General features: G+C 41.8%; 3 protein-coding genes across 4 annotated transcripts; 2 read left to right on the top strand and 1 right to left on the bottom strand.

Annotated features, from left to right (window-relative positions):
* LOC100834066 (protein ALP1-like) lies at positions 1 to 834 on the bottom strand. Its single transcript, XM_003560904.2, has 2 exons — positions 516 to 834; positions 1 to 431 (listed from the first exon to the last, which is right to left on the bottom strand). The coding sequence occupies exons 1-2, from the start codon at positions 832 to 834 to the stop codon at positions 1 to 3; spliced, it is 750 nt and encodes a 249-aa protein (XP_003560952.2).
* Positions 835 to 2,497: 1,663 nt separating this feature from the next.
* Positions 2,498 to 5,570, top strand: LOC100833757 (omega-amidase, chloroplastic). The gene is made up of 9 exons (XM_010229579.3): positions 2,498 to 2,718; positions 2,853 to 3,077; positions 3,157 to 3,250; positions 3,901 to 3,975; positions 4,074 to 4,152; positions 4,716 to 4,731; positions 4,822 to 4,908; positions 5,008 to 5,090; positions 5,173 to 5,570. The coding sequence occupies exons 1-9, from the start codon at positions 2,587 to 2,589 to the stop codon at positions 5,288 to 5,290; spliced, it is 909 nt and encodes a 302-aa protein (XP_010227881.2). The 5' UTR covers positions 2,498 to 2,586; the 3' UTR covers positions 5,291 to 5,570.
* A 1,258-nt stretch (positions 5,571 to 6,828) lies between these two features.
* Positions 6,829 to 16,678, top strand: LOC100833454. 2 transcript variants are annotated; one of them, XM_010229577.3, is made up of 10 exons: positions 6,829 to 7,227; positions 8,000 to 8,043; positions 8,989 to 9,115; positions 10,484 to 10,592; positions 11,173 to 11,696; positions 12,990 to 13,555; positions 13,738 to 13,830; positions 13,941 to 14,036; positions 15,248 to 15,700; positions 16,077 to 16,678. In XM_010229577.3, the coding sequence occupies exons 1-10, from the start codon at positions 7,035 to 7,037 to the stop codon at positions 16,419 to 16,421; spliced, it is 2,550 nt and encodes an 849-aa protein (XP_010227879.1). In that variant the 5' UTR covers positions 6,829 to 7,034; the 3' UTR covers positions 16,422 to 16,678. The 2 variants fall into 2 exon arrangements, with proteins under 2 accessions (XP_010227879.1, XP_010227878.1); XM_010229576.3 differs by having other exon boundaries at positions 12,987 to 13,555.
* The last annotated feature ends 4,307 nt before the right edge of the window (positions 16,679 to 20,985 follow it).

Below are 20,985 nucleotides of genomic sequence, written 5' to 3'. Positions count from 1 at the left end.
TCAAGCTACCAAACTCGCTGCAATACCATCACGTATCGCACTCATGGTGCCATCATCGGTTCCAACTAAAGCATTGACGCCTGTCGGCCCATCCTCATGAACATAGGCCCCCCTCTCAAATCTATCAAAATGCTCATCACGCAGCTTACTGTCACGAATGTAGTTATGCAAACACATGCATGCACTAACTATCATCTTCTGCTTCAACACTGGATAGGCTGGTATGCCTTGTAGAATTGGCCACTTCCTCTTGAGTACACCAAATGCTCGTTCAATGACATTGCGTAGAGATGAATGGCAATAGTTGAACATCTCTTGCATCCCAACAGGAGGAGCATTTTCAAATTCGGGTACATGGTACCGTTGCCCTTTGTATGGAGCTAAGTACCCAACTCTGTTTGGATATCCGGAATCAACAAGATAATATTTTCCTATAATTTGAGATAAAAGTGAATATTGGAACAATAATAACATTATTTGGAATAGTTGTAACAATGCGTATACAATGGATTTACCTTGTGGAGGGTGTGGGAAAGTATCATATTCCGCCCTAGCATCACTCCATACACGAGTGTCATGGACAGATCCAAGCCAACCAGGAACAGCAAAAATGAATCTCATATCGTAGTCACACATTGCCAGGACATTTTGACTTGTATAGCCCTTCCTATTGGTATGAATGACTTTCAGCTCAGCCGGAACAATGACAGGAATGTGTGTTCCATCAATTGCTCCAATAGCATCCTTAAAATGAGGCCAAAATCTTGGCTTTTTTAGTTTTTCATGAACATGTGTGAAAGTAGGATCAATTGGTGCAATATAATCACCAGCCATTCGGTCCACACACATCAAAACTTCCATAAACTTGTTACTAATTGTAGATGGACTGTGTTCAAATCGATTTGCAGCTTGAATGTTTGATTGAGGTGCTCCCAAAGTCCATAAAAACAGTGCTAATGCTTCTTTGGATGACATGTTACGGCTCGACCGTAAACCATATTTCTCAACAAGGGTATCATGTAACGGGTGGAACACTGACCTTCTCATCCTAAAATGGCCATCTTCTCCTCATCTTGAAGTGGAGCATTTCTAAACTTGCTTGCATCAGGACATCTCTGAAAAAACACAAGTAAATCACAGCAGCACATCAGTTTGACATACCATACAAGTAAAATGACAAGGAATGGAAATGAGATGAAAAAGAGAATACCGTTATCTCACTTTCCCACCAGTCATCGCTGGCTGCGATGGTATGGGTGCTGAGATCTCTTCCTAAACCAGATGCACGTTGGGTCAATTGTTTCCATGTGTTGTAGTCCTTTTTTAGTACCTCCCACCTATTTTTCATTTGTTTGCGGTCATAGTTTCTCTTCGTGCGGTCATTGAACTTGGATATCAAATTGGCATACCCAACGGCATTCAAACACTGAGTTGGACGGTTATTAGCTTCCACTTCTTCGATGCACACGTCAAGGAAAACCCTATGGGCTACAACATCCCATTGAGCTTTGCCATGTTTCCCTTTTTCCATCTCTGATATACACATGACATGAACATCAAAATGGGTAATTCCTTGCTGCCTAAAATGCCTACAGCATGCAAACATCACACATACAAGAAAAAGTGCCTATTTACCCCTAAATCCATCACTCCACACCATGAAAACATCACACATACAAGAAAAAGTGCCTATTTACCTCTAAATCCATCACTCCACACCATGCAAACATCACACATATTTGCAAACACCACACAAGAAACAGTGGCTACTTCATTGCAAATTGCTCACCTTGTTACCGGCGACGACCTGCGGAGGAGATGGGGAAGCCGGAGCTCCTGTGCGGGATAGGGAGGAGGAAGGCGGGGTGGGGGATGGGGAGGAGGCGGGCTGGGGATGTGGAGGAGGCAGGGCGGCCGGGGATGGGGAGGAGGAGGGGCGACCGGCGATGGGGAGGAGGCGGGGCGACCGGGGAAGGGGAGGAGGAGGGGCGGCCGGGGATGGGGAGGAGGCGGGCTGCCGGTGGGGAGGAGGAAGGCAGAGTGGGGGATGAGTGGCGGCGGCAGGGAGGCAATCCCGCTAGGGTTGAGCGCGGTGATTTGCTCGTGAGGCTCGTCTAGAAAAAACGTTTCGCGAGGGAAAAAACTTGGCGGTGGCATTTTCGTTGTAAATATGGTTCGCCTGTGTGTGCCGAGAAGTCCAAAAAAGCTGCTCGAGACCAGTTTCTCGTGGAATCCCTTTTTACACGTGATTTGGGGTGGGCTTCCTCCAACAACTGTTGAGAAATTTTTCTTTCTTTTGGGCTTCAGCTGTCTGGAACCAGAAGCTGTCCTAGAAGCCCAAAAGAAGGGAGCCTTAATTAATGATGTAACCTTGTTGTCTGCTTGTTAATAAAGAGGGTTCTTGCCGTCAAAAAAAAAGTATGGAGTACGAGGAACTAAGAAGGGGTAGCATACGGACGGCACGTTGTTGCCTGACACCAGCGGTTGTTGCCTCGGGTCGCTCTCTCCTCTCCAGGCCAAGACCAAGTACGGAGTAGTTCACTGTCTTCTCGGTCCAAGACTCATCCACTTGCTTGTTTTGTTGCCATGTCGCAGGTGCAGTACAAGATCGCGCTGTGCCAGCTGCGGGTGACCACGGACAAGGACGGCAACATCGCCCGCGCGCGCGCCGCCATCCATGCCGCCGCGGCCGCCGGCGCGAAGCTCGTCGTCCTGCCGGCAAGTCCCCCCTCCTCCTTCTCTGTCACCTAATTATCGCCTTTTCGTCTTTCGATTAGCCTCGGAACTGATGAGAGTAGCCAGGCATGGGAACTGACGAAGTGTGTTTCCTTGGCGACGCTGTTCTGTTCCAGGAAATATGGAGCTGCCCATACTTGATGGAGACCCTGCCGAGCTACGCGGAAGACATAGACGGCGGAGGGTCGCCGTCGATCTCGATGCTGTCGGAGGTGGCGGCTTCCAGGAAGATCACCATCGTAGGTGGATCTGTACCCGAGAAAGGTTCAGGTTCAGGGCAGCTGTTCAACACCTGCTGTGTGATCGGGCCTGATGGAGAGATCAAGGCCAAGCATAGGAAAGTAAGTAGATTCATATGCAGTGACTGACTGGGCTGAGTTGACCCTGTGAACGGGCTGCTGAACAATTGACATTTTTCAGCTGCATTTGTTTGGGATTGACATCCCTGGAGACATTACTTTCAGGGAATCTGATACCTTGACTGCTGGACAAGAACCTACTGTGGTTGACACAGGTGTGTCCACACTCCATAGACTGATAGACATCGTTGTTAGGACTTAAGATTCGTTGGGTTAAGCCTAAACATTCACTGGCCATCAAAAGAGCACTAACAGTAGAGAGATTAGAAGAGATGCAATCAAACGTGCGATGGAGGAGGACACCATGGTCGGAGATGCCGTAGAGGAAGTAGTCGTACGATGGAGGTAGCGATGTCCTTCCGGTCTGTACCGGCACTGCCCGGTCACCGGAGCGGACGTCGTGGTTGGAGTCGATCTTCCCGATGCTTCAGCGCTTACCCAGATCGGTAGGGTCGTTGGGATTTTGGGTTTTGGCGTAGCGCTCACGAAGATGGGGATAACCTCGTGAGAGTGCCGGCCTCCCCTTTTATATGTAGCGCTGCACATCAGGGGACCGAAACCAAAATTGGTTAGAGCCTCCGATTAAGGCGCGTTTGACTCGGGAGTGGCCCGTTGGAGCTTCCCTCATACTTATCCTCTCGATCAATTTATTTTAACCGAGATCAATTTTCCAACAATCGTGGCTCACTTTTTACTTGTACATTTGACATGAAAACAAGAAGCTGTAACGCCTTTAAATGGCCACCCATTTGAGCTTCTTATCTGTGTTGCCAGTTTCATTCCTCATCTATCGTTGTACTTGCAGATGTTGGACGGATAGCTGTTGGAATTTGTCATGACATCCGCTTTCCGGAACTGGCAATATTGTATCGATCAAGAGGTATGCTTGGCAATTTTTAGTACGAACTGTTGTGTTGATGCTAATCAATAGAAGAGCCTCCCTATTAAAAAAACCCAGCCCCCTGTCTAACCATGCAGGTGCACACCTGATATGTTATCCTTCTGCATTCAACATGAGCACTGGACAGCTTTTATGGGACCTTATGCAGAAGTCCAGGTTCCACTATCTCTAGTTTTCATCTGTTGTGACACTTTTTTGTCAGTTATTTCAAGGTTTAAAATCTTGATAACCCACCGAAATGACCAACATTTGGGAAACTATTTTTCAGAACTAGGTGTTTGAAATTCCACCGGACAAGTTACACAAAAGGTTGAAATAGTTACACATAAATTTTAGAAAACTAGATTTTATGATAGAGCAGACATAAATTTGTCCGGAACAAGTTACACAAATTAATCACTTGGTTCTTAGTTTTAGAAAACTGGCATGTACGGAGTACTAGATTTTATGGTAGAGCAAGATTACATAAGCTACTTCATGCTAGGCTTAAATTATATTCAAACCTAAATTTGACAGAAATGATATGATTTCGAGGCCTGCCAAAATTTCGTAGAAATTTAAAACCTTGAGTTATTTATCATGATGCCTTCATCACCTTTGTGTCTGCATTTCTTTTTGTTGAAGCCGGGGTGTCGCGAACATCCAAGTTTTCAGACTTCAGACAGTTATCTAATTCTACATTTTTTTTCCTCATGCATCTGCGCACTTCACTCCATCAGGGCTGTTGACAATCAGGTGATCACAGCAGTCAGCAGCACATGAGTTCTCGATTCCCTGTTGTACCGAAATCCATGTAAATAAGATCATAAGCTTTCTTGTTTTCAGTTGTTTGTGGCGACCTGCTCGCCTGCAAGGGACCCCAACTCGGAGTCGGAATACATGATCTGGGGCCATTCCAGCCTTATCGGACCAGTAAGACTAAAATTACGTGCCAGTGAATCAGAGTAATAATTTGGATTAGAACTTTCCACTGAGGTTGAAAGCTAACTACTATCCATGTTTTTGGCTTAGTTCGGTCAAGTCCTTGCAGCTGCAGGACATGAGGAAGCAACCGTCGTCGGTGAGATTGACCTATCTTTGATCGGAGCTGTAAGGTAGTTGTTTTTTCTCTTTTCTAAGCTGGTGTCGCTTGTGTTGGTGCTGTGTTTGTTCTGAGACGTCAGTGATAATCTGCAGGGAGAGCCTTCCTTTGGAGAAGCAAGGCAGAGGGGATCTGTACCGGCTAGTCGATGTCCAGAGCGAATCTGCTGCCGCAGGCTGCGTTGCTCGAGGAGAAGCAAATGCGGCGGGCTGATCAAAACAGCAAAACTCCTCAGCCTCTCCGGTGACATTATCACACAGAGGGTTGTCGAACGTTTGAAACTATTCCCGAAACTATTACCTCTCCTTGCAGATATAAGATGTTTGGGTTTGTCCTAAGTCAAACTTCTTAAATTTTGACCAAGTTCATAGAAAAATGTATTAACATCCACCATCTCAATTTGGCCTGCAAAAAGTGTGGACATTTGGTGAGCCTGGTATATTTTTTGGAAGATCATATTAAAAGTTTCAAAAATATGAATATTTCCTGTTTATGTATAGATGTAGACATGTACTTGATAACTTTTGCCAAGAAACACAGAGTTGTGCAAAAATCAAACAAATTAATAAATTTATGCATTTTTTTGTAGCTCAGAAATAACAATGCCCCCTATGAAATTTTCACGAACATGTAACACACACTCGCATATCCACTTTAATTTTTTTCATAATTTTTACTTTTATATACTCCTTCCAGTCCATAAAGTCGTACTAAATCAGTGACACTTATTATGGATTAGAGGAGGTATCATTTTTTATTTCTCTAAAGCGATCTGGCGATCTCGCTGGGCCGGGAAGCCAAAAGAATTTTGGGTCTCCAAAAGCAATTCTTCTGTGGTTCTTATTCTGTTGGAAGTATTAACAAAACACTATGTACATTTCTACTCACCTTTAAAGATTATATTTGGATAGTCAAAACATGCACCATGTTACCTTATTTTCGGCTTTCAGGATGATCTTATCTGAGAAGCTTTGTCCCCCAATTTACTGGAGAAGTCATCCTTAGAATTTTTGTTAGGCTTTCAAGTTAGTTTAGGCTAAACTAAGCCTAGCAAAATTTCACATGTTGCTTCTTCAAAAAACAGGGTGTGAACATCTTCCCAGGAAAGCCCATCATAAGTCGAAAAGAAGGGGCCTACATTTAAGAGTGGATATCATTAGATACTACAGACACGTTAGAAAATATAAAAATCTATAATATCAAATATGTGCCAATATGTTGATAATAAGATACATTTTGTAGTGTATTTAGATGGCATTGCAAGTTGTAATAGTCTATCATTTTCACAAAAAATGTCATATTATGTTATGTTAAGACAAGACTTTGATCAAAAATTACTTGATGTTTTCTTAAGACGTGAAATTTATATCAGTAGATTCGCTTAAATTCTTAATGATAATTGTGGTTTCCTATTGCATAAATTACATATCAAAAACTTTATTTTGACAAGTACATATCAATAAAGTTATTATCGATCAAAATTTTGTCTTAAGAAAAAATGGAATATTTTTATCGATGGGGCGGAGTGAGGAAAATATTTAAACTCACGAGGAACGAATGAGCCGCGGGACGATTCAGGGCCTGAATTTCGTTCCCATCTTGGCCTTCGCGCAGTGTTTGCCCGCGTACTGTCTAGGGTTAGATCAGTCCAATGCCTACCAGCCGCCTCCGCCGTAAAACTCGTGCGCTGAGCCCCACGCCCCCGCCCCTCGCGCAAACGGCAAACCCAACGTCTTTTCAATTTTCGATTTTATTTAATATCGTGTTTTACCACCGTTCCCTTTTGAACCACGGACGCACCCAGCCCGGCAGGCCCCAACCACCCACCCCGACCAAAACCCAGACCCAAACCCAGGGGCGCGCGTCGTTTGATGCGATTCCGGCGGCGATCGAAGGCACCACCACCCCCGCGACCCGCGCCCCCGGCGTAGTGTTTCGGCGATCTCCCCGGAGAAGCATGGCCGGCGGCGGCGGAAGCGGAAGCGGCGGGGCCCGCCCCTCCGACAAGACGGCGCGCGCGCCGACGATCCACTCCACCATCCAGTCCATCAAGGAGGTCGTCGGCGGCCACTCCGACGCCGACATCTACGACGCCCTCCGCGAGTCCAACATGGACCCCAACGAGACGGCGCAGAAGCTTCTCAACCAAGGTCTTCATTTACCCCCCGCCCCTCCCCGATCTGTTCGCTTCGATCTCGTGCCACGCGCTGAAAGCTAGGGTTTTTGGGCGTGCGTGTCGTTCCACCCGCATTGGGTAGGGCACCGCCGTCGTTAACGTAGTTCGCAGGAGCGCAAGCAGAATTGTGACTGGCGTCTAGGGTTTTCGAGCTTAAGCAGTCAAGCGATCTGTTCTCTTTCACTGGCGCCGCTAGTGATTTCACGTTTGATTTGAGCTGCCTAGATTGACTTTAGTAGGTGTATATCTGTGTATATTGGTAAGTTGGTGTGGACTGTTTATCCCGTCGGATTAGTGACGAGAGCTTTGTAATTCCTGTTCCTGATGATTTTCGTAAATCAACCATGTGAGCTTTCTGATATGCTATTGACCCTTGTTGGAGTAGTATATGCCATGGTCGTGTATGAGCAAGTAGTGTTAAATTTAACCATTTAGTGGTTAGTGTTTTGATTTGTCAATGGAGGGAAGACTAGTCTGTAATGATGCACCTAATGATCTTTGTAGGGTTGTTCGCTTCATAAACTTAGTACAATGATATTTTTCCGAGTTCTTTTAGGAAGCAGGCCTTATATATGTTTGTAAACCGACCTAATATTGCTAATTCGTTACCATAATACTTTTTGATAACACTTAAGATACATCTGACATGTGACATTCAACCTATTACTAGTTGGTTTGACTTATGTTGTTGTATAAAATCAATTCTATTTGTTGAAGTCACTCTTCTAAAGTTCAAATCTTTGCAGATCCATTTCATGAAGTGAAACGCAAAAGGGACAAGAAAAGAGAGGTATATATCTGCAATCTTTGTGACATTTGGACGCGGTGTTGAAATGAAGCTTGTAAAACACAATAATGGCACCTATTATGCACTAATCTTTGCAGTAGTGCTTTATAGCCAATTTCGCTTATGGTTATTCTTGATAAGACCTAATTTCTTTGCACCTAAATTTGCCAATGCATTTAAAAGCTAATGGCGCACCTATGGTGCTAGGTACTTAAATAGCATGAGATGCCAAAAATTATAGAGCACAACTTTGAAACACTAGGCCCAAGCATAAGAGCAGAAACATTAATTCCCTTTCCATAGCTTCATATATATTTATAACTCATAGGATAGCTGTTCCTCTTGATCTGCTTCTCTTCTCCTTTATTGAAGGTTTGCTATATGGTTGAAAGAATGTATAGAGTACCACATTGCCATTATGCATTCTTTAGGCCTATAACTAAAAACACACTACATATTTAAAAAGAATGTCGTACTATCACTTGCTATCTCAAATTGAAACCTGTTGAAAGCTTTATAGGAATAAAAATATCCGCTTTCCTTATTCTAGCCTAAACACCCAAAGCTTTGATCACTGCTTGAGTGCCAACATTTACGCCTTTGAATGCACTTAAATCGGACGTTCACCACCAGGGAGAAAGTGGGCCTACGTGTGTAACAGTGTAAGAAAGTTAACTGGGCCACAATTGTGGCTGCAAAACAAACACTTACACCAATGTGATTCTTTTTGTAGTCTGTTTGAATGCTATTGCTAGGTTTGCCTACCCCATTATGTGTGATTTGAAATTGAACTAGATTCCTCCTCATGCTTCCTTCTTATTCCCTCATTCATCATTTTGTGTTGTGGCCATGTACTGCATGGGGGAGACATGACCCAACCATTCTCGTTTATCCACTGCTTATGTTTAAATATATATGCATCACTACACATCTTTTGCTGATTTTCAGAGTGCTGGACATAAGAGCGTTGCAGAAGCTGCAACACAAGTTGACAACAGTTCCCAACGGATGAAGCCACACACTCAAAAGGTTGGCAATGATCAAAGAAGAGCTTACAATCAGGGTCAGACATATGGTAAAATAGTTGAAACCTACTATTTATATATTTGGTCATAACTTGCGTAAATTATATGAGATGTGTTCTTTTAAATGTAAATGTGTTTCAAAATTGTGCCTATGTATAACTTACAGTGCCTGTTGCTTCCTTGTTTGATTTAACTTTGCTATGCTGTATGCACCCTACTCTAATCTTTTGCACAGTACAACTGCTCTTACATGTTTGCTGCAAAATTTCGATCTGTTACTTTCTTGCACCTTTGAGATTGTTCTCTATTGTCTCTTATTGTGTATCCGGTGGAAACTCCGTGAAAATCACAGTAAAATGCATATGCTGGGGAAGTGATGTTTCATGCACGTGTAAAATTTCAAGTCCAAACTCAACTGCGACATCAGAAAATAGCAAATTCAGCATGAATAGCTTCATTGTTTTGCCCTATTCATTTGTATATTTCTCTTTTTAATTCCATCCAAATGTTAGTTTGGACATGAATTTTTGCATGTTTATAGAACATCACACCACCAACATATGCAATTTTTTAGGAACTTTTTGAAACTTGTAGACATGGTTCTTATGGAGTTTTTGCACCGCAAGGGTGGTTCACCTGTTATTTTGCCTTTTTTCATATATGTTTTTGTTACTCTTGGTATAGCTTTTAGCCTTTTATTCTCTTTTGCCTTAAAGTAACTTTTGTTCGTATTCAATCCCAAACACCATTTTCTCACTCTGGCTCTCAACACACCTTTGTCTAAATAGTGCATCTTCACCATTTATCGTTATAATTTTGGTTTCACATTAAGCATTCTATTTCTTCATAGTACTTAATTGGTGGACACATATGACCCTAAATTCACATGAATTTAGGATTATGTGCACCTCCTGAAATGCAACGGCAGAATTATTTTGTATCACAAGATAGATTTGGATTTAAAAATTCTTAGAGTGGACAAACAAAAAATTTGGTTAGTGCAAGTAGGAGTTGACAAGTATTAAGCTCGTATTGACAGCATTGTATTTTATTAATTGACAAAAAAAGCAATTGTGATATTGACTGCTTTGGGACTTATCTTTTTATTTTACTCATTTGCTACTTATGCATTATACTATTATGAATTTTTAAACAATGTCTTGATTTAACTTGGATAAGGCGCCCAGTTGGTTGATATGAAGTATATTAAAAAAAAATTATTGCTATGAAGGCATCTATGCTTTGACTTGCTTCTGTCTTCAACATGAAGCATACTCTTACCATCGATAGTTACCACATCCCTTTAAGGATATTTGTTCATTTAATCATTCGTAGTTTCTAGTTTGATGTTGTAGTAGCAGCATAACTGTGTTTGTTTTATCTACTACGTTTGCCCTAATTGGTAAAATGTAATGCAGGCCCTAGTCGAGAATTTCGGGTTGTGAGGGACAACAGGCATGGTGTGGTGGAGAACAGATCAGAACTAGGACACAAAGGTTCAACATATACGCAAGTGTCTGATAGGAGGTATGCCTGTCTTATGTTTCTTGAAATTACGCTTCGTTTCCATATTATTTTACAACCATTATTATAAATTAGTCTCTGTCTGAGCATTCTTGTATGGCTCTTTCTGTTTACAGTTTTGCTCTTCATCATTCAGATTGCAGTTCACATTCATTTGTGTATTTACTTTTCCACCAATCAGTGCTGAGCTGTGTCGCATCTTCCGTAGGCCAATTGTAAACTAGTAGCAGTAGAAAAAAAAATTATGTGTAGGTAATGAAATATTATCGTGGTTAGGCATTGTTGTGTTCACTGAAATATTAAACTGCATTGCTTTTCATATACTCAATCTATGTCTGGGCTGATATGTTACCTTTCCATCTTTGCATGTTTGTAAACGCACTCCTGTTGCAGTTGGATTTACAAACATTTACTAATGAATCTCTAGTTTAGAGACAAAACTGAAATACTTAATGGGAATTATTAAACATGCCCCCCACGCACTAGCTGGTGCACACACCAGAATTTCTGATCATTACTTGTTCATCATTTTTGAGTCTTCAAATTAAATTACTGCTTTGCTTACTGGATTGTTTCTCTCCAGTGGGGTTGTAGTTCAGACTGATCAAAATCGCCCTCCAGCTACAACCTCAGAAGGTCAGATCAGGCATCAAACTGGAAAGAACAGTCACAACTCTAGCATGCTTCAGGTGAACAGGGAAGCTCAGGCTACTGCTCAGAGGCATGCGAAGCCATATAAAAACTCCCAGAAGGAGCACCACCTTCCATATTCTGATCCATCTTACGCTTCCTCCAATTACAAAGCTGTTGGAGGATCAGTTGGAGCCAATCGACGCGAAGCTGGAGTAGTTAATGCTCCGAGACAGTATTCTGGTCGTCCAGGTTCACAGTTGCATGTATCAAGTGGTACTTACCATGCAAATATTCGAAGGGAGAATTTTGCCTCAGCTGGGCCATCTAGTCGTCCCTCAGCTTTTATGTCTAGAAATGCTCTACCCAATCATAGGCATGCACTAGACACAGTATCTCGTGGCCGGTCTGTTGGTAGACCTTTTGTGAACCATAGCATCAACAAGTATCACCAGGTTCCTGCTAGCAACCAAAAAGGTACTATTCACAGTGATGCTTATGTTATACATGCGGTTTCCGACAATTGTCATTTCTGTTTTTCCGTGCTATGTTCTCCTGTGAATGGTGTTTATAGAAGAACTTTTATTATAGCTTAGAGAGCTCCTTACATTATGTTTTGCTCCATTATAGAAGTCCCTTTCTCTTTGTTCATTGGTCACTAGGAGTCTAGGACTAGAGATGGATTGTTAGGAAACAACAAATTTAATCAAGTAGTAGAATATAAGCTTAACTTGGTTACAACGATCATTTTATGTGTTCCCTCAGTAATTGTGCATAATGCAAATTATCATTTATAGGAGAACGGTGTGCATGTTTCTCTTTTCACCAAAAGTTGTGTGTATAAGTTCTGTAACCGCCAACATTTTCGTCTATATTTACATTAACAAAGAGTAAAGGTAAGTGGTCTACCTCATTTTTTATGAATAAACACAAACCTAGAATGAGGAGTGTATGTTTCTCTTTTCACCAAAAAGTTGTGTATAAGTTCTGTAACCAGCAATTTTTGTGTCTATATCTACATGAACAAATAGTGAAGGTTAATGCTCTACCTTATCCTCTTGGATAAAGACAAACCTGTTTCAAATACCATATGGCCAATGTATTGTCTAATTGGTTTTGAACTTTCAGTTGGTTGACTTAATGGGTAAACTAGTTGTTTACTGTCTGTTCCACTATTTTACAGAATGCTCAGTTATATGTTCTCACACAAATGTTTTTACCTTCACAAGAAAATTCAGGCTAGGCTTTACCTTTTGGAGATCACTATTTCTCTTATTTGTAGACAAAACATTGAGGAAGCTTTCTGATGTGTAGATTAATATTTATTTAGTCTATAATTTTCTTTTCGTTTATGAGTTTAAACAGTAACAGCTCGTTGATATGCATCATTTGAGCTTAGAATTCAGGGATTAATTTCGAATTCCAGAAACGAACTTGTTTCGTTGGCACAGAATTGGCCACGGGAATTGAATCTCAAATTCCATGGAATTGTACTATAACTAATTCCAATTCCTCTCCAAAAGCTATCATTTCTCTAGAATTGTCTCTCACTCTACAAATCCATGTGGTAAACAAACATGATTTTTGAACAAGGAATTCAAATTCAACCAAATGAAATCCTATCAAAAATTGGATTTCATTTCATTTCTACCAAATGAAATGAAACGATGGTTACCAAACGGGCTGTAAACGTTGGCAGATGCATAACTTGTTTGTCTTAGGTGACTGTAAATCAGGGACTCATTTTCTTTGTCTTTCTCACTGCAGCAGTTAAAGAGTGGAAGCCAAAATCGACAACCAAGTCTGCCACCAATGATACAGATAACAGTCGGACAGATGCAGTACCTCCTTTAGATAACAAAACTGAAAGCGCTGATGTTCTGGATGTGAACAGCTTGTGTGACAAAACTTCTCATGCTAACCTGCATGAGATGGAGCATGTGATTATTCCCGAACATCTTCGTGTGCCAGAGTATGAGCAGACAAGATTAAGATTTGGCAGTTTCACTCCTGGGTTTGATTCAGACCAGTTACCGGCCTTGACTTCTCCAGAATCAGAACAACCAGTACAGTTAGGTGAACCTTTACCGGAGCTGGTTGTTGAAGAGGATGCATTTGGTGCTGAACATGATGAAGGGGATGACCAAGCTGGATCACAGCTCACTAATTCAACAGCAACGGCAGAGATTTCCTTGTCACCATCTGAGGATAGCGAACAGATGAGTGGTCAAGAAGTTGAGGATGATGATGGACTGGGCATAGTACAGAGTGACACTCCACTTGGTGCAACTGATGACCATAATATTCATAGCACCTCTAGCTTGGCTGCTTTTTCTGTAAGTCAACTAGGAAGAGTACCTAATTAAATATTGCTATGTTGGTTTTGCTGACGCTGAGACGTTTGAAGCTAGTTTTTGTTGGCCATTTATTTTCTGTTGTTATTTATCTATTACATGAATGTTTTGATTGATTGTTCAGAGAAATTGTTGAACGATAACTTTGATACCTTTTTTGCCAGACATACACTCATGAAGATTCTAATAGTGACGCACAGTTATATGGGCTAGTACAGCCCAGTGTGCACCAACAGGTGTTGGCTTCGTCTTCTCAGGTAAATGTTCGATTGATTTCGGTTGAACTTGGGTCTCTTCTCTGTGTGGACATAATCAGAAATAAATGATCTACCTTCACTCTTGACATGTTTGCTCTTTCTCTAAGCAGGGGTATACTTCGGTAAATCCAGAAGCAGATAGTGTGCAAGCATTCAGAATGCCAGAATCCAATGTTCATTCACAAGTTCTCCCTTCAACATCTGAGGTAGCTATAATTGACCTAGCCATCAATTGGTTAACTAAGCCAAGTTTTGATAGACTCACTTGCCTTTTCTTGCATTACCTTTCAAGGACCATTACTTGTGGCTAGCACCTTCCAGTTTGACTCTAATTTCTTTCCCTTAATAGTATCATGTTGATTAGGTCTTACTAGTCAAATAAGTCTAGTCATATTCCATCCTGACATGCTCTCTAATTTAATGAAATATTACTTTGTAAACTATCTGGCTAGTCTGCAACTGCATCGGTAGTCATGCTAATATCCAGGGCATTGGCTGGCTAATGTTTGGACAAGCGCAGTCAAAAGCACGCACGTAGGCACTAAAGCACAAAAAGTACTCCACCTGGGCTCACAAGCAAGGTGTCTACCGGCCAGAAGAGGGAAGTAGCAGCAGAAGATCTTGAAAAAATTTCAGCGCTGCTGGCCAGCCAGGACTCATGTGTTCTGTTTAGAATATGTGTGTGTCGTCTTTGCTTTTGGAAGGGGAAGAAAACCTATCTAATCCGCTAATGTTGTCCCCTATGATGGTCCAAGCAAGACCAACAGCCAACTTTTGATATATGTTCTTTTCTTCGGTTTTATATTGGCGGCTTGGCATCTATTGTTTGTCATCGTTTCGCCTTGGGGTTGATATTAAGGATCTTGCACCTTTTGCTTTTGACTGCATTGATTTGGATATAACCAAGCAAAATTCCTTTATACTTAATTTAAAATAGGAATGGAAAGCTAAGCTTGTTTTTCTTACTTTTCCTGTGTTGAACCGACAAGTTTACGAGCTTGAGCTTTTGCTACCTTTGTTCTCTTTTTTACTTCTGAAAATATAGTCTTAAACACCACCAACCTTTGGTAACGATTACTTCTTTTCATAATATAAGGTATATTAGGTTTCATTAAGGCACAGCTTTGACCCTGAATTGCTTTATTAATGTGGTTTTATATGACATGAGATTGGTATCACTATATTTGTCTATATTCGTCTTCGAATGTACTTGCTGATAATTGTGATTTCATATCAATACATATCACATATTAATGGGGTAATTCTTGGTCGAAGCCTTGTCTTAACAAAACATAATATGCCTGTATTATGGAAAGGAGGGAGTAGTTCGAATATTATGTATTGATGATGGGAAGTACTATTATGCCATGATGGAATTTGGATATGTAATAACCCTTCATCCATTGTGCTTTTTCAGGCCCTAAGTTCACAACTTGTGAGCAGCAGCCCTATTGCAATCTCTTCACAACAGCAACATATATCCCAGCAACAACAAACAACACAGATGTACCCTCCAATCCATGTGCAGCATTATCCGAATTTTATGCCATATCGACATCCTCTGTATCCTCCGGTTTATGTCCCACCCATGGCTATGCCAAATTATTCAACAAACGTCCCTTATGCATCAAATGGAAATAATTATCTTCAGATGCCTGCTGGAGGTTCACATTTAACTGCAGGTCAAGTGAAATATGGAGTTTCACAGTATAAGCCAGTCCCAACTGGTAACCCTTCTGGTTATGGAAATTACACTCACCCAGCTGGTTTTACAATTAGTTCTCCTGGTGTTATTGGAGCTGCAGTTGGTGTGGATGATGTTAATCGGATGAAGTACAAAGATAACAACATTTATGCACAAACTCCACAGGTAAGATTTCTGGGTATTGAGCCAGATAATTTAGATTGATCAAATTTATTTTCTGGTTGTTGCAGATGCCACTTGAGTATACTGTTAGCACGATCAAACCTTCTTGCTTTGTTAGTTACCGAGTTTCATAACCAATTTAGGAATTCCTATCTTAACCTTATAGCAAAGCAAAAAAAAGAAAGGAAAAGGGATATCCAATTGTTCTATTGATGTTCATCAGTGCATCTCCATCTTGAAACTGTTCATGGCAGTAGACTACTTAGTGTGCAAGTATGTAGGATGATGGCTTGTGCCAATATTAGGTTCATATCTCCTGTTTGTTTACTGTCAAAGATGATACCTTTTGATATATTTTTGACCTGGCTGTGTTTTACAGGTAGAGGCATCTGATATCTGGATTCAGACTCCTCGAGAGATGCCCACTTTGCAGTGTCCCCCATATTATAACATATCTGGTCAAGCAACACCTGGTGCCTATATGGCAAATCCTGGTAATGCATCTTACAATGCTACAGCCCAGTCCTCGCATGCACAATTTGCTGGCATGTACCACCAGCAGCAGCCTCCTTCAATTGTAAGTCCACATGCCATGGTGCATCAGCAGGTCCCGTCTGCCATTGGTCCTAATGTTGGAGTTGGTGTGGCTGCACCAGGCCCCCAAGTGGGGGCCTACCAGCAGCCACAGCTTGGCCATATGAATTGGAGACAACCCAACTTTTAAAGAAGGTTTCTTAATTATCTGTAATTAGGGGTCACAAGAGCCTTTAATGTAACAACAATTGGCTCCTTTTAACAGGAACCACTTCTGTTTTTAGTGCAGCTCTGTCCGATCTATTTAAGGTCTAACAAGGTTTTTGTTAGCTTTTCTTTCCTCCCATGTGAAATCAGTATGCTCCATGAATTGGTATGATGTAGATTGTGAGCTAAATTTACATTGAGCAAAGTTCTTCCAAGAGAACTGGGGTTGAGCATTTTCTATTTCGATCTTCCTTAACATACTTTGCATGTGTATTGGGTCGCAGAATTTAGCAGCGACTTGCACAATTGTGATGTGCTATGCAATACATAAAATAGATGGTAGTTCAGTATTTTCTGAATCATGAATAATGAAAGGATTTGACCAAAATAGTAAATTCGTGAACCTGTCTTTTTTCTCTTATTTCCCACATCATATCTGTTTTGTACCTTTGCTCAAAGGGTCACAATAATTGTTCCAAATGAGCAGTATATTTCTTTTAGACTTTGAGAACCAGATCTCGAGTTGGATGTGGTGACATGTACTATCTCCGTTTCTAAATTCTTGTTGCTCTTTTAGTACAAATTTGAACTAAAACAGCGACAAGAATTTAGGAACGGAGGGAGTAGTTCTTGGTGTGAGTTGTAGATGATGTGCTACTCAATGTTGTGCCACCTATGTATTTTTTTTGGTTGTGACGGTAATGTTCTAGTAGAACCGTGAAGCACCAATTGTATCATGGTACACTGAAGTTTTGTCTGTAGAAATATTGTACAACTACAGAATGAATGCACATTTCTGGGATTTTGCATTATAAGCAGTTTGCTATGCAAAAATCATGCTATGGTATAGAAATATATGAGTTGGGTCGTTGAACCTTAACAGCCTGCTGTTCGTGTTCACAACCTTTTGACCTCTTCAACCTCTGCCTGCTGGAAATTATGCTATCGGATGCCCTACCGGATGTGAGGGTGTAGGGTTGGTGTAGGGTTACCCTATGGAAACCCTTCTGCGATCTCTATATAAATCAATACTCCACTTCTTAAGATCTGAAGTCATCAATCCATGTAAAGGGCAGTTGCTCTTGAACTCAGGGTTTTGTATCTGCTTTGTGCTTTCTCATATCAAGAAGTAGGTACTGGCCACGATTAACCATATCAGGAGAGTCACCCGCAAAAAAAAAAACATACCAGGAGAGATAAATCATGCTTACGGCCTTAAACGTCATCTCTAGCACACAGGGACATTCACTTCTATCTTAACCCTTGCCTGCAGACAACATCCAAGGCGTATTTGGTCTGGCCTAAACTGGTTGTTCCGATTGGCGTTCTTGGGTGGGGTTATAAATGTTGTCACTTTCTTTTTTCTTAGTCATGGTTGGTTCTGTCCGTGTTGTCCAAATCTTTACTCCCATATGCATCAAGTATATTTGCGTACATTACTAACTTCATCCAGATTTAAAAGGCCTATGCGTGTTCCTAGATAACTTTTTTATAACTACGAGTAGTTCTTTCGGTCACAATTCTAATGATATTTTTAATATAATACATATTTAGTTTATCAAATTAATGTTCTAGAAATACGTACAGACCTTATAAATCTGGACAGAAGTAGCAGATGTAAAGACCAGATAAGCACTAACGATTCCATAAGAAAAGAATAAGAAGCAAAACAGAAAGCCACAAAAAGAAAAAAAAAGAAAAAAAACTCTCAGGGTTTTACTTGTTGTGCCATCTTTCGATCTATCTATTCCTACCTTCTTCAGTATCTAGGCTTAGATTATTTCTGTAATTCGTTCTTATCGACTCCAGCAGTTAGGACTAGCATTATTGAGCATATTTTCAACTTTGTATTGCTGATTTGATTATTTTCTATTCTTTGCTACTCACAAAAGCCTCCAAGTTCCACAGATTTTACACCTAAGTTGGTTTGTTATCGAGGCATCGATACATTTAATCTTCGAAGGGCTTGGTCACGCCGCTGGCCATCACCTTCCTATTTTGCATTGTAAGAATTTGATTTTTAGCTTGAGAGTTGAGAAACTTGTAGCCACATCCTATTAGTTGATAGGAACATATTCCTGTGTTTTCTTTCTTGTCTTATACTAACCATGACAGGACTTACACGAAGGATGGAAAATAGTCCTATGCTATCAAGTGACCGACATGAGCGCTTTTCACCACATCCATCCTCCTCGTCTCTTGTTGACATTGGCAAGGCAAAGGTATATCGCAATCCTTGTAACGTCAATAATTGTTTTGAACTTTTCTTTGATGAAAATAATGATGCTGAAGCTTATATTGATTGGGAAATAGCTCTAATTGAGCAATTCACATGCTTCTATGTACTAGATAGTCGTAAGGTTTAAATTGCTAGTAGTAAATTTACTTTTGCTGCTTTATCTTGGTGGAGTGAGATAGTTAGAGAGAACAAAATATCTCACACTTGGATTGATATGAAGAAAATCGTGAGAGAAAAATATGTTCCTCCAAGTTATGGAACTTTACAAATCCAAAGTGAAGATGAAGTGTGATAGCCTTCAAAGGGATATTCAAAGTGAAGCCTATCAAGTCTACTTTCCAACAAATCAAACGACACATGATTCGGAGCTTGCTAGAGAAAGATATCACGAATTAAAGTTGAATCCGATTCGGGTCCGAGTTGTCAGGAGATCCGAATTTGTTTTAATCACCCAGGCCGCGTCCGGAGTCCAAATCAAGCAAACAAGTACTTGTTGGAAAGATAATTACAAGACCTTTCCAACAGGTCTGGCCCCATCAAGCGATTCGACTCGTGCTGACCGTGGCGGACAAAACAAGCTGACGGATCTGTTTTTCTGTTTCCTAAAGAGTTGTAGTTTGTTAGGAAAGTTAGAGATATAGTTGGATTTCGGCCTCCTTACTCAAGGTGGACGAAAATATCTCTCCCTCCTCCTTTATATACCCCATGAGCCCCCCTAAGGAGCCTTGGGTTTTGATTAGATAAAATTTAGCCATCTTTGCTACTTTCGTGTAATCACGTGTGTCGGTTAGACCACCTGTTTTACCGTCGTCAATACTCCAACATATCGTCTCGTTGAGACATTGGTTTGATATAGTATATTCGCAATTTCAGATTGCATCCGCTATTTATCTTGTTCTTGCTTGTTCTTCGATTGCTTGCAGGAACAAAGACCTTCGTGCTCAGGTTGATCGTGCCCCCGCGTGATCAATAACCCTCTGGAGTTGGTGTATCGATTGCTAAGGCGCTGCCTCCTAGGCCGTAGTCGGATCGTCAACGCCACCTCCTACCCAAATCGAGAGTTACCGATCTCATCGAGAGATCGGATCACCCCGCACCCACATCACATAGATAACATGAAATGAAATGTCAACTAAGTAATTTGGTGACGTGGTGGCATTTAATAAATTAGCAAAAAAAGCTTTGAAGTAATTAGATATGTTATCATCACCTCACACATTTCAAGGTAGAATGAGTTTATAAAATAATAAATATCAGTTTCTATGTACTATAAGAAACATATGCACGTTACTAATTTATTTTATTTTCCACTATGACTAGCCTATAGGGCTACATTGACATTTTTGTCTTTTGAGGAAGGGCTACATTGACTACGTGAGTGATCTCCATAGGGCTTCTGGGCCCTGGTTCCCCGAGATATAACCCGCGCCTCCCGGCCTAACCACAGGAAAGGTTTTCTGACTTTGAAGAGCCCACCCACGTTCCTTCCGAGTAAATTACAGAAAACCACCGCATTAGACGCTAGGATTTCACATAGGTACCGGTTTTCCTTTTAGTTGCAAAAAACCACCGGATTAATGTAATCCCTCGCTCGCTAGCGTCTAATCTCATTTTTGACAGGTATGGCCCACTGTCAGGCCAGCATGTCTTGCCAGCTCAGCCTGCCAGCGTGCTCTCCTTATATTCTCTATTCTCTCCTTTGCTCCCCACCACGCTGCCCCTACTATTTCTCCGGCGAGGACGCCGAGTTGTCTGTGCTCCTTCTCCCGCGAGGCTGCCATCGAGGTTCCCCGTTCCCGCTGCACAACCCCGTCTTGTGGAGGAGGGAGAGTGCCCTGCGCCGCTGCTCCCCGCCGCACCCCGCGTGCGCGCCTCGCCCCGCCGCTGCTCTCCCCGTGTCCTCCGGCGGATTCTCAGTGCGGCTGAGGTGGAACTCGTCATGAGAAGCGAGCGTGCGTGCGTGGCGAACCAGCAGCGCCTTTGCTTGCACGCCTCCGCTCGTGCCGCTGCTGCTCTGCCGCTCCTCCGCTCGCGCCGCTGCTCCGACGCGTCCCCGCTGTTCGCCGTGGGCTCTCCGGCAGCCATGGCCCGTGAGCCCATTGGCCTTTAGATCGGAAACAGAGAGAGCATGCGGGAAGGAAGAAGCGATATTGCCACGATAGACACCACGTTGGCCTGACTGATGGACCCGACTTGTTAGAAACGGGCTTAGAAGCTAGCGTGCAGGGATTAATTTAATCCGGTGGTTTTTTACGACTAAAATGAAAATCGGTAACTAACCCAAACCCAAGCCTCGTGCGGTGCTTTT

This window comes from Brachypodium distachyon, chromosome 1 (assembly GCF_000005505.3).
Source record: "Brachypodium distachyon strain Bd21 chromosome 1, Brachypodium_distachyon_v3.0, whole genome shotgun sequence".
In the NCBI taxonomy this organism is placed as follows: domain Eukaryota; kingdom Viridiplantae; phylum Streptophyta; class Magnoliopsida; order Poales; family Poaceae; genus Brachypodium; species Brachypodium distachyon.
The sequence above is the reverse complement of the archived record's forward strand: the minus strand, read 5'-3'. Positions and strand labels throughout refer to the sequence as shown.